Source organism: Pleurodeles waltl, chromosome 6 (genome assembly GCF_031143425.1).
Source record: "Pleurodeles waltl isolate 20211129_DDA chromosome 6, aPleWal1.hap1.20221129, whole genome shotgun sequence".
Classification (NCBI taxonomy): domain Eukaryota; kingdom Metazoa; phylum Chordata; class Amphibia; order Caudata; family Salamandridae; genus Pleurodeles; species Pleurodeles waltl.
The window spans coordinates 1,724,348,860-1,724,361,617 of NC_090445.1; the positions used below are offsets into that span (position 1 = coordinate 1,724,348,860).

General features: G+C 56.3%; 1 protein-coding gene across 4 annotated transcripts in view; it reads right to left on the minus strand.

Moving 5' to 3' along the window:
• The window catches only part of DDR1 (discoidin domain receptor tyrosine kinase 1), a 465,777-nt gene that overhangs the window by 173,613 nt on the left and 279,406 nt on the right, over positions 1-12,758 (minus strand). For 3 of the 4 annotated variants that reach the window (XM_069241966.1, XM_069241968.1, XM_069241965.1), the window contains 5 exons: positions 7,728-7,830; positions 1,821-2,007; positions 854-1,100; positions 479-733; positions 207-370 (listed from right to left, as the gene is read on the minus strand). In XM_069241966.1, the coding sequence (XP_069098067.1) occupies positions 207-370; positions 479-733; positions 854-1,100; positions 1,821-2,007; positions 7,728-7,830 (956 nt within the window). The remainder of the gene's footprint in view (positions 1-206; positions 371-478; positions 734-853; positions 1,101-1,820; positions 2,008-7,727; positions 7,831-12,758) is intronic. The other variant, XM_069241967.1, reaches the window with a different exon arrangement.

Here is a 12,758-nt window from a genome sequence, read left to right on the forward strand (position 1 = left end):
ACTGCAGAAAGTGAGGGAGATGACTAGATACTGCTTTGAAGCTTAGGTGGTAGTCACAGGATCATCCACCCACCACCAGAACTCAGTAGAGTCTTCCATTATGGGGCTAATTTACCGGCCACAGAGCTGCTTTGAAGCTTAGTTGGAAGTCACAGGTCCATCAACCTCCCCACCACCAGGACCCGGCATCGGAGCCCTCTTCTCACCTTCCCAAGGACCTTCTTCAGGTATTGCCTCCAGACGATGAGGAAGATGACGACGAGGAGCAGGAAGATGATCACCACGAGGCACCCGATCAGGATGGATGTGTTGCTGTTGTCGTCCTTGGCGATGGGCTGGTTCGTTCTACTGTCTCCAAGAGCATCGGGTTCTAATGGAAGAGGAGAACTTTGGGATGTTTGTTCAACCGACTGAGATCTAGAGACCCTGACACTGAGATCCAGAAACCCTCAGTCTGAGAACCACTGGACCTACTCACCTAAGGCAGAATTATTGGAGGTGAAGGACGGAATCATTCGCCCCATGTGTAGTGTCGCGCCGGTCTGCTCTGAGGCGACGCCGGGATCCTTGTGTAGGGTAGAACCAGGCCGCTCAGTCACGACAGGGATCCCGTGGGGCGTGTGTAGTGTAGAGACAGGTTCCTCCTGCAGGCGGGGAGGGGCTATGGACTCCCTGTGCGCAGGAAGCGGGGGACGGACACTGGCCTCGGCTGGGTCTGAGTAATCCACAACTTCTGAAAGAGAGGAGACATTTGTAATTGGCAGGAGGTGAACCACAAATGCAGATGTGCCACTCCTCTAGCCAAGGTTTAACCCTCCTCTTCCTCACACACTAACATCCCTGCCCTGCTTACCGGACAGGAAGGCAACCTCACTGAAGAGCAGCCATGAGGCGGAGAAATGGAAGTTGCAGCGGACAATGCGCCCCACTCGCTCCAGCAGTGGCACCGTGATGGAGCGGGCTGTGGGGTCGGTCACCTCCACTGCCAGAGACAGGCTAACTGGTTCTGGCCCCCAGGGCGTGTGCAGGCCCTGCCGGAAGGAGCAGTCCACCTGCCGGAAGACCTGCACGCCATGTGTGTGCATGTTGTTCACATGTACCTGTGATGTGAAAAAGACAATGAAGGACAAAGACAGACAGGAGAAGAAAGTAGGTCAAAAAAAGGAGCAGGAAATCAAGGAAGGTATGGGGAGAGACAGACATGAGAGATATTAAGGAGGAATAGAGATGGGTAAAACTGGAGGAGAGGAAGAAGGATGCGGAGGAAAAGTCAAGCCATGATACTCATTTAAGCCGCAAATCAGTGAATGCTGAGGTATAAAAATCTATGTCAGAAGCGGTGGTGTATAATCTGAAATCATCCTAAATCTTAGATTAACCTGTAACTTCATGCTGAAATGGGATATCCTTTGACAGGGCTGATCCATTCTGTTACCCCAGAACTTTTATAACACCCCCAGCTTCTTGTACTGTACACCGCTGTACCCTGCTGCACAATATAGTTCGCCCCTACACCCTATATCTTCTGTACTAGACACAACTTCTGTTGTATTAAGCCAGGTGCTTCCCGCTACCTCCACAACCCCACACCCCAGGCATCTTGTACTGCACCTCGCTTGACCCCACTGCACACTGGTTAGCCTCGTGCCCCCCACACTCTGTGCCATATGTACTGGTCACTTCGTGTGTTGCAACCCCCCAGTGCTTCTCGCTACCTCCACAGCATCAAACCCAGGCCTCTTGAGCAGAGCAGGACCCAAGCACTCCACCAACATCCTCTCTCCTCCTCACCCACCTCACCCACCGGTGCACACACTTACCCTCATGTAGGTGAAGGCTCTTACGTAGTCAAACTCGAACTCCATCTGCAAGAAGTCCTTGTTTAAGGCTGAGCGGTTCCAGCCCACGTAGTCGTAGCCTGGCCAGACCCTCAGCTCCTTGATCTGGGTGAAATCATCGGAGCCAAGAACCCCGTCTGTAAGCTGACCGAGGCCCCCGTACTGCAGGCTGTGGGACAAACAGGAGAGGGGGTTACTGTGTGTACAAGGTGCAGCAGGTGGTCTCCTGGCCCCCATACTGCAGGCTGTGGGGACAAACAGGAGAGGGTTACTCTGTATACAAGGTACAGCAGGTGGTCTCCTGGCCCCCATACTGCAGGCTGTGGGGACTAACAGGAGAGAGGGGGTTACTATGTGGAGAACGTACAGCAGGGGGTCTCCTGGCCCCCGTATGCAGGCTGTGGGGACAAACAGTAGAGGCGGTTACTGTGTATACGAGGTACAGCAGTGGTCTCGTGGCATCATACTGCAGGCTGTGGGGACAAACAGGTGAGGAGGTTACTGGGTATACAAGGTAGAGCAGGTGGTCTCCTGTCCCCCGTACTGCAGGCTGTGGAGACAAACAGGAGACGGGCTTACAGTGTATACAAGGTACAGCAGGTGGTCTCCTGGCCCCGTACTACAGGCTGTGGGGACAAAACAGGAGATCTGGTTACTGGGTATACAAGGTACGGAAGGTGGTCTCCTGGCCCCCGTACTGCAGGCTGTGGAGACAAACAGGAGACGGGGTTACAGTGTATACAAGGTACAGGAAGTGGTGTCCTGGCCCCCGTACTGCAGGCTGCGGGGACAAACAGGAGAGGGGTTACTGTGTTGAAAAAGAGCAGCAGTTGCTGAAGAGTTAGGCTGCCTCCTTGGGTCCTCTTGGGGACTTTCCCCAGGTTGGAACCAGAGCTGGTGCTCTGGGTTCATTCTGGACGTCACTAATTCGTGTGCGTGGACACAAGACAAATACAGATGGAAACAAACTTAGCTGTTGAGTGAGGGTGAAAGTTTCCCCAAATCTGCGACATTTGCGTCCCCATTAGATGTTCACCTCTTACAGAAGATGCCTGGGCTAAATCAAAGACGCATGTGTTTGCCATAAGAACCTGCCTTTCCAATCACCCCAACCCCACTCCACCCCCCATCAGTCCAGCAACTTAATCCCATGAACCTGAAGTGCCCCCCAAAGAGATGTGATCCTCAAAGGCAGGTGTGAGGAGCATGTGTGTCTTCCAACAAGAGTGCAAGCATGGCTGAAGGAAGGGTGAGACGCCCATGTGTCCCTCCACAGTAAGAGCAAGGAGGGTGAGAAGAGATGTCTCTCCCACCAATAAGTGCTGAGAAGGGAGGACGGGCACACATACGTCTAGTATGAGTCTGGACCAGTCCCTTCTCAGGAGCACTCCGAGCCTGCGGCCAGTTAGTTAAGGACAGACAAAAGCACGGGAAGGACTGAGGTAACATGAACAACAGTGATCATAAGGATCTCGCCCCTGGGAAATGTGGGGGGGAGTGGAGAGTGTGGCAGTACCTGCAGAGGTGGGGACCTGCGACTGTCAGACAACACATGGGGCTAGGAGCAGAGACTGTGCTGGTACATGGGTAGACAACTCCCCTGGTGGGGAGATGACACATAAGGTGGGGAGTGGAGAGTGGTGATTGAGGCAGTACCTGCTGAGGTGGGGACCTGGGCTTTGAGACACCACATGGGGCTAGGAGCAGAGACTGTGTTGATACCTGGGTAGACAACTCCCCAGGCTCTGAGATGACACACAAGGTAGGGAGTGGAGAGTGTGGCAGTACCTGCGGAGGTGGGGACCTGCGACTTTCAGACAACAGATGGGGCTAGGAGCAGAGACTTTGCTGGTATATGGGTAGACAACTCCCCTGGCGGGGAGATGACACACAAGGTGGGGAGTGGAGAGTGAGGCAGTACCTGCAGAGGTGGGGACCTGCGACTGTCAGACAACACATGGGGCTAGGAGCAGAGACTGTGCTGGTACATGGGTAGACAACTCCCCTGGCACTGAGATGACACACAAGGTTGGGAGTGGAGAGTGTGGCACTACCTGCAGAGGTGGGGACCTGGGCTTTGAGACACCACATGGGGATAGGAGCAGAGACTGTGCTGGTACCTGGGCAGACAGCTCCCCTAGCACTGAGATGACACACAAGGTGAGGAGTGGAGAGTGCGGCAGTACCTGCAGAGGTGGGGACCTGCAACATTGAGACAACACATGGGGCTAGGAGCAGAGACTGTGCTGGTACATGGGTAGACAGCTCCCCTGGCACTGTGATGACACACAAGGTGGGGAGTGGAGAGGTTGGCAGTACCTGCAGAGGTGGGGACCTGGGCTTTGAGACACCACATGGGGCTAGGAGCAGAGACTGTGCTGGTACCTGGTCAGACAGCTCCCTTGGTGCTGAGATGACACACACGGTGGGGAGTGGAGAGTGTGGCAGTACCTGCAGAGGTGGGGACCTGGGCTTTGAGACACCACATGGGGCTAGGAGCAGAGACTGTGTTGATACCTGGGCAGACAGCTCCCCTGGCACTGAGATGACACACAAGGTGGGGAGTGAAGAGTCTGGCAGTACCTGCAGAGGTGGGGACCTGGACTATGAGACATCACATGGCGATAGGAGCAGAGACTGTGCTGGTACCTGGGAGACAGCTCTCCTGTTGCTGAGATGACACACAAGGTTGGAGTGGAGAGTGTGGCAGTACCTGCAGAGGTGTGGACCTGGACTTTGCGACAACACATGAGGCTAGGAGCAGAGACTGTGCTGGTACCTGGTCAGACAGCTCCCTTGGTGCTGAGAAGACACACAAGGTGGGGAGTGGAGAGTGTGGCAGTACCTGCGTAGGTGGGGACCTGGACTTTGAAACAGCACATGGGGATAGGAGCAGAGACTGTGCTGGTACCTGGGCAGACAGCTCCCTTGGTGCTGAGATAACACACAAGGCGGGGAGTGGAGAGTGGAGAGTGGAGAGTGTGGCAGTACCTGCGGAGGTGGGGACCTGGACTTTGAGACAACATAAGGGGTAGGAGCAGAGGCTGTGCTGGTACCTGGTCAGACAGCTCCCTTGGTGCTGAGATGACACACAAGGTTGGGAGTGGAGAGTGTGGCAGTACCTGCAGAGGTGGGGACCTGCAACATTGAGACAACACATGGGGCTAGGAGCAGAGACTGTGCTGGTATATGGGTAGACAGCTCCCCTGGCGCTGTGATGACACACAAGGTAGGGAGTGGAGAGTGGTGATTGAGGCAGTACCTGCGGAGGTGGGACCTGGACTTTGATGGAACACATGGGGCTAGGAGCAGAGACTGTGCTGGTACCTGGGCAGACAGCTCCCCTAGCGCTGAGATGACACACAAGGTGGGGAGTGGAGAGAGTGGCTGTATCTGCAGAGGTGGGGACCAGGATTTTGAGACAACACATGGGGCTAGGAGCAGAGACTGTGCTGGTACTTGGGCAGACAGCTCCCCTGGCGCTGTGATGACACACAAGGTTGGGAGTGGAGAGTGGAGATTGAGGCAGTACCTCCAGAGGTGGGGACCAGGACTTTCAGACAACACATGGGGCTAGGAGCAGAGACTGCGCTGGTACCTGGGAGACAGCTTCCCTGGCGCTGAGATGACACACAAGGTTGGGAGTGGAGAGTGTGGCAGTACCTGCAGAGGTGGGGACCTGGGCTTTGAGACACCACATGGGGATAGGAGCAGAGACTGTGCTGGTACATGGGTAGACAGCTCCCCTGGCGATGTGATAACACACAAGGTGGGGAGTGGTAAGTGGAGACTGAGGCAGTACCTGCGGAGGTGGGGACCTGGACTTTGAGAGAACACATGGGGCTAGGAGCAGAGACTGTGCTGGTACCTGGGCAGACAGCTCCCCTAGCACTGAGATGACACACAAGGTGAGGAGTGGAGAGTGCGGCAGTACCTGCAGAGGTGGGAACCTGGACTATGAGACAACACATGGGGCTAGGAGCAGAGACTGTGCTGGTATATGGGTAGACAACTCCCCCCGCCGCGGAGATGACACACAAGGTGGGGAGTGGAGGGTGTGGCAGTATCTGCAGAGGTGGGGACCTGGACTATGAGACAACACATGGGACTAGGAGCAGAGACTGTGCTGGTATATGGGTAGACAACTCCCCTGGCGGGGAGATGACACACAAGGTGGGGAGTGGAGAGGTTGGCAGTACCTCCAGAGGTGGGGACCTGGACTTTGAGACACCACATGGGGATAGGAGCAGAGACTTTTCTGGTACATGGGTAGACAGCTCCCCTGGTGCTGAGATGACACACAAGGTGGGGAGTGGAGAGTGAGGCAGTACCTGCAGAGGTGGGGACCTGGGCTTTGAGACACCACATGGGGCTAGGAGCAGAGACTGTGTTGATACCTGGGCAGACAGCTCCCCTGGCACTGAGATGACACACAAGATGGGGAGTGAAGAGTGTGGCAGTACCTGTAGAGGTGGGGACCTGGTCTATGAGACATCACATGGGGCTAGGAGCAGGGACTGCGCTGGTATATGGGTAGACAACTCCCCCGGCGCGGAGATGACACACAAGGTGGGGAGTGGAGAGTGTGGCAATACCTGCAGAGGTGGGGACCTGGACTTTGAGACAACACATGGGGCTAGGAGCAGAGACTGTGCTGGTACCTGGGCAGACAGATCCCCTAACGCTGAGATGACATATACGGTGGATAATGGAGAGTGTGACAGTACCTGCAGAGGTGGGGACCTGGACTTTGAGACAACACATGGGGCTAGGAGCAGAGACTGCGCTGGTACCCGGGAGACAGCTCTCCTGTTGATGGGATGACACACAAGGTTGGAATGGAGAGTGTGGCAGTACCTGCAGAGGTGGGGACCTGGACTTTGAGACAACACATGAGGCTAGGAGCAGAGACTGTGCTGGTACCTGGTCAGACAGCTCCCTTGGTGCTGAGATGACACACAAGGTGGGGAGTGGAGAGTGGAGAGTGTGGCAGTACCTGCGGAGGTGGGGACCTGGACTTTGAGACAGCACATGGGGATAGGAGCAGAGACTGTGCTGGTACCTGGGCAGACAGCTCCCTTGGTGTTGAGATAACACACAAGGCAGGGAGTGGAGAGTGGAGAGTGTGGCAGTACCTGCGGAGGTGGGGACCTGGACTTTGAGACAACATAAGGGGTAGGAGCAGAGGCTGTGCTGGTACCTGGTCAGACAGCTCCCTTGGTGCTGAGATGACACACACGGTGGGGAGTGGAGAGTGTGGCAGTACCTGGAGAGGTGGGGACCTGGACTTTGAGACAACACATGGTGTTAGGAGCAGAGACTGCGCTGGTACCTGGGAGACAGCTCTCCTGGTGCTGAGATGACGCACAAGGTTGGAGTGGAGAGTGTGGCGGTACCTGCAGAGGTGGGGACGCGGACTCTGAAACAACACATGGGGCTAGGGGCAGAGACTGTGCTGGTACATGGGTAGACAGGTTCCCTGGCGCTGAGATGACACACAAGGTGGGGAGTGGAGAGTGAGGCAGTACCTGCGGAGCTGGGGACCTGGACTTTGAAACAGCACAAGGGGCTAGGAGCAGAGGCAGTGCTGGTATATGGGTAGACAGGGTCCCTGGCGCTGAGATGACACACAAGGTGGGGAGTGGAGAGGGAGCTGGTACCTGCACAGACAGGTTCCCTGGCTTCCAGAATGCATTCAGGGCAAGAGCCGAGGGTGTGGTGGTACTGGGATATACAGTTCCTGTGGCTTGGAGGAGACATACATGGTTGGAAGCCCACAGGATGTCGGTACCTGGACAGCCAGATTGAATGGCTTGGGGATGACATAGAGGGCTACAAGTGGAGACAGCGATGGTACCTGGCTTGAGAACCAGAAAGGGTAGTGAGTACCTGGATATGCTGAAACCATCGTAGGTGGAGTCGTTCAGATTGATGATGTCACTGCCGAGCTTCATAACTTGGCCCATTGGAGACGTGTAGGACTGCAAGCCATCTGTGAAGAGATTCAAGGAGAAAGGGAAGGTCAGGGTCAGTAAGGAAAGAGGGCCAGAGGAGGTCTAGCAGAGAGAAAGGAATAGTGCGGGGAGCGAGTGAGGACCAGCACGAAGAGTCAGGACCAGTGAAGAGACAGACCAGCGAGGAGAGAGAGTCAGGACCAGTGGGAGAGAGAGTCAGGGCCAGTGAAGAGAGAGTCAGAACCAGTGAAGAGAGAGAGTCAGGACCAGTGAAGAGAGAGTCAGGACCAGTGAGGAGAGAGAGCCAGAACCAGCGAAGAGAGAGTCAGGACCAGTGAGGAGAGAGTCAGGACCAGTGAAGAGAGAGAGTCAGGACCAGTGAAGAGAGAGTCAGGACCAGTGAAGAGAGAGTCAGGACCAGTGAAGAGAGAGTCAGGACCAGTGAAGAGAGAGTTAGGACCAGTGAAGAGAGAGTTAGGACCAGTGAGGAGAGAGTCAGGACCAGTGAAGAAAGAGTCAGGACCATTGAAGAGAGAGTCAGGACCATTGAAGAGAGAGTCAGGACCAGTGAAGAGAGAGTCAGGACCAGTGAAGAGAGAGTTAGGACCAGTGAAGAGAGAGTCGGGACCAGTGAAGAGAGAGTCAGGACCAGTGAAGAGAGAGTTAGGACCAGTGAAGAGAGAGTTAGGACCAGTGAAGAGAGAGTCAGGACCAGTGAAGAGAGAGTTAGGACCAGTGAGGAGAGAGAGTCGGGACCAGTGAAGAGAGAGTCAGGACCAGTGAAGAGAGAGTCAGGACCAGTGAAGAGAGAGTTAGGACTAGTGAGGAGAGAGAGTCAGGACCAGTGGGAGAGAGAGTCAGGACCAGTGGGAGAGAGAGTCAGGACGAGCGAGGAGAGAGGGTCAGGACCAGTGAAGAGAGAGTCAGGACCAGTGAAGAGAGAGTTAGGACCAGTGAGGAGAGAGAGTCAGGGTCAGTGAAGAGAGAGTCAGGACCAGTGAGGAGAGAGTCTGGACCAGTGAAGAGAGAGTTAGGACCAGTGAGGAGAGAGAGTCAGGACCAGTGAAGAGAGAGAGTCAGGACCAGCGAGGAGAGACAGTCAGGACCAGTGAAGAGAGAGTTAGGACCAGTGAGGAGAGAGAGTTAGGACCAGTGAGCAGAGAGTCAAGTCCAAGGTCATCTGCTGTCTTATGAAATGATATACGAGATAGTTACATGGCCCCTGGGGTGATGAACATTTCAGGCCCTTGGAATTCACTCATTTTTTTAAAGTTCCTTTGATGGGTTTGCTGTTGTTCAGAAGCACAAGTATTGTTTTCTGTTTGCTTTCTTCCAGTGGCCTTACAGATCCCTGAGAGGCATTGGAGATGATTGTTCTGTTTGTTGCTGAAGTCCAGGTCTTTCTGTTAGACTGTGTGATGTATTCCCAGGGACAGCCCAGCTGGCCTCCGAGTGTATTTACTAACTGAGATGGACTCGGAATGTCTGGGTTTATCAAGGGTCGTGGTTAGACTGTCGTAAAACTCTTGAAGTGTTATATGCTTGTTGGAGGTTAATGAGGTAGGTAGAGCGACGCTGAGGAATGAGATGCCCAATCTCTTCCAGGGGTTGATGGTTAGGTGTTGAAATGTAACTGTTTCTTGTGCTGAAGGAGCGAACCGCGTGAAGGAAATTACCCGACGATCAGTTGAAGTGACGGCATGAGAGTCAGTTACTGAAAGCCACTTGGGGAAGGTGACTATTGCATCGAGGGTGTGACTCCAGTATGGGTTGGTTCATTTACTCGCTGAAGGAGTTATATTAATTCAAGGCTTGGGGGTCGGCTTTTGGCTTAAAGTAAGTTGGATGTATCACAAAACTTCAGATATCTTCAAGTCAGAGGAGATTGAGGAGATGGTGCGTTGTGTGGTGGGGGCTTCAGTGCAAGAGGAGGGCACAAGTGGAAGCTGGTGAGGGAGAGTGTTCTGAGCTCTTTTGTTGCTGGTATGTTAGTTCAATGATGGGGATCATTCTTAGATGACCCTTTGTGTCTACCAGCAGCGGCCACTAGTCTTCTAAATGGGAGATCTGTGAGATTTCACATGGATTGGAGTCCGGTGGGACGTCTATGAGGGGCCCCAGGAGGGAGGTGAGAAGACCTTCAGTAGAGGATGTCCACCCGGGAGACGACTCTTGGGTGCCCTCGGTAGAGGGTCCATCGCCTCCTCCCAGGACCTGGACAGAGGATCTGTTGAGTCTTTGCAGGACAGAAGCCAAGGAAGCTTCCAGTAGAGTGTCTGTAGTGTTCACCCGAGAGGAGCGTGTGAGACTCCCTAAGAGGTGGGCTAGGGGCATTCTGTGGTGAATTGAGGGAGTGCTCGATGGACTAAATGGGAAGTTTCAGCTGTGCTGCTGGACTGAGGTTCTTTTCAGGCTTTAACAAGCTTAACCAGAAGCAGCACTTCTTTATGAAGGGAGGTTTTTAAAGCATTGTGTCTGCCCATGAGAAACCACCAGGAAGAGGCTCCTGCAAGGAGGCAGTACTCACAGAAAGGCCCAGCATTCTCAGGTGGGCGACAGTATGACGGCCTCTGTGCCCGCACTGGGTATATCCGCCTCTCTGGAGGGGGTGGGGAGTCTGCCTCTGTGTCCGCACTGGGTATATCCGCCTCTCTGGAGGGGGTGGGGAGTCTCCCTCTGTGCCCGCACTGGGTATATCCGCCTCTCTGGAGGGGGTGGGGAGTCTGCCTCTGTGCCCACACTGGGTATATCCGCCTCTCTGGAGGGGGTGGGGAGTCTGCCTCTGTGTCCGCACTGGGTATATCCGCCTCTCTGGAGGGGGAGAGGATGGCATCTGTGCCCGCACTGGGTATATCCGCCTCTCTGGAGGGGGAGGGGACTGCTTCCGTGCCCATACTGGGTATATCCGCCTCTCTGGAGGGGGTGGGGAGTCTGCCTCTGTGCCCGCACTGGGTATATCCGCCTCTCTGCAGGGGGTGGGGAGTCTGCTCTGTGCCCGCACTGGGTATATCCGCCACTCTGGAGGGGGTGGGGAGTCTGCCTCTGGGCCCGCACTGGGTATATCCGCCTCTCTGGAGGGGGTGGGGAGTCTGCCTCTGTGCCCGCACTGGGTATATCCGCCTCTCTGGAGGGGGTGGGGAGTCTGCCTCTGTGCCCGCACTGGGTATATCCGTCTCTCTGGAGGGGGTGGGGAGTCTGCCTCTGTGTCCGCACTGGGTATATCTGCCTCTCTGGAGGGGGAGAGGATGGCCAATGTGTCTGCACTGGGTATATCCGCCTTTCTGGAGGGGGTGGGGAGTCTGCCTCTGTGCCTGCACTGGGTATAGCACTGGGTATACCTGCCTCTCTGGAGGGGGTGGGGAGTCTGTCTCTGTGCCTGCACTGGGTATATCCGCCTCTCTGGAGGGGGTGGGGAGTCTGCTTCTGTGCCCGCACTGGGTATATCTGCCTCTCTGGAGGGTGTGGGGAGTCTGCCTCTGTGTCTGCACTGGGTATATCCGCCTTTCTGGAGGGGGTGGGGAGTCTGCCTCTGTGCCTGCACTGGGTATATCCGCCTTTCTGGAGGGGGTGGGGAGTCTGCTTCTGTGCCCGCACGGGGTATACCCGCCTCTCTGGAGGGGGTGGGGAGTCTGCTTCTGTGCCCGCACTGGGTATATCCGCCTCTCTGGAGGGGGTGGGGAGTCTGCCTCTGTGCCTGCACTGGGTATATCCGCCTCTCTGGAGGGGGAGAGGAGTCTGCTTCTGTGCCCGCACTGGGTATACCCGCCTCTTTGGAGGGGGTGGGGAGTCTGCCTCTGTGCCCGCACTGGGTATATCCGCCTCTCTGGGGGGGTGGGGAGTCTGCCTCTGTGTCTGCACTGGGTATATCCGCCTCTCTGGAGGGGGTGGGGAGTCTGCCTCTGTGCCCGCAGTGGGTATATCCGCCTCTCTGGAGGGGGTGGGGAGTCTGCCTCTGTGCCCGCACTGGGTATATCCGCCTCTCTGGAGGGGGTGGGGAGTCTGCCTCTGTGCCCGCAGTGGGTATATCCGCCTCTCTGGAGGGGGAGAGGATGGCCTCTGTGCCCGCACTGGGTATATCCGCCTCTCTGGAGGGGTTGGGGAGTCTGCTTCTGTGCCCGCACTGGGTATACCCGCCTCTCTGGAGGGGGTAGGGAGTCTGCCTCTGTGCCCGCACTGGGGGGAGTCTGCCTCTGTGCCCGCACTGGGTAGATGCGCCTCTCTGGAGTGGTTGGGGAGTCTCCCTCTGTGCCCGCCCTGGGTATATCCTGTGCCCTAACTGGGTATATCCGCCTCTCTGGAGGGGGTGGGGAGTCTGCCTCTGTCCCCGCACTGGGTATTTCCGCCTCTCTGGAGGGGGAGAGGAGTCTGCTTCTGTGCCCGCACTGGGTATACCCGCCTCTCTGGAGGGGGTGGGGAGTCTGCCTCTGTGCCCGCACTGGGTATATCCGCCTCTCTGGGGGGGGAGGGGGAGTCTGCCTCTGTGTCCGCACTGGGTATATCCGCCTCTCTGGAGGGGGTGGGGAGTCTGCCTCTGTGCCCGCACTGGGTATACCCGCCTCTCTGGAGGGGGAGAGGAGTCTGCTTCTGTGCCCGCACTGGGTATACCCGCCTCTCTGGAGGGGGTGGGGAGTCTGCCTCTGTGCCCGCACTGGGTATATCCGCCTCTCTGGGGGGGGAGGGGGAGTCTGCCTCTGTGTCTGCTCTGGGTATATCCGCCTCTCTGGAGGGGGTGGGGAGTCTGCCTCTGTGCCCGCACTGGGTATATCCGCCTCTCTGGAGGGGGTGGGGAGTCTGCCTCTGTGCCCGCACTGGGTATATCCGCCTCTCTGAAGGGGGTGGGGAGTCTGCCTCTGTGCCTGCACTGGGTATATCAGCCTCTCTGGAGGGGGAGAGGATGGCCTCTGTGCCCGCACTGGGTATATCCGCCTTTCTGGAGGGGTTGGGGAGTCTGCTTCTGTGCCAGCAC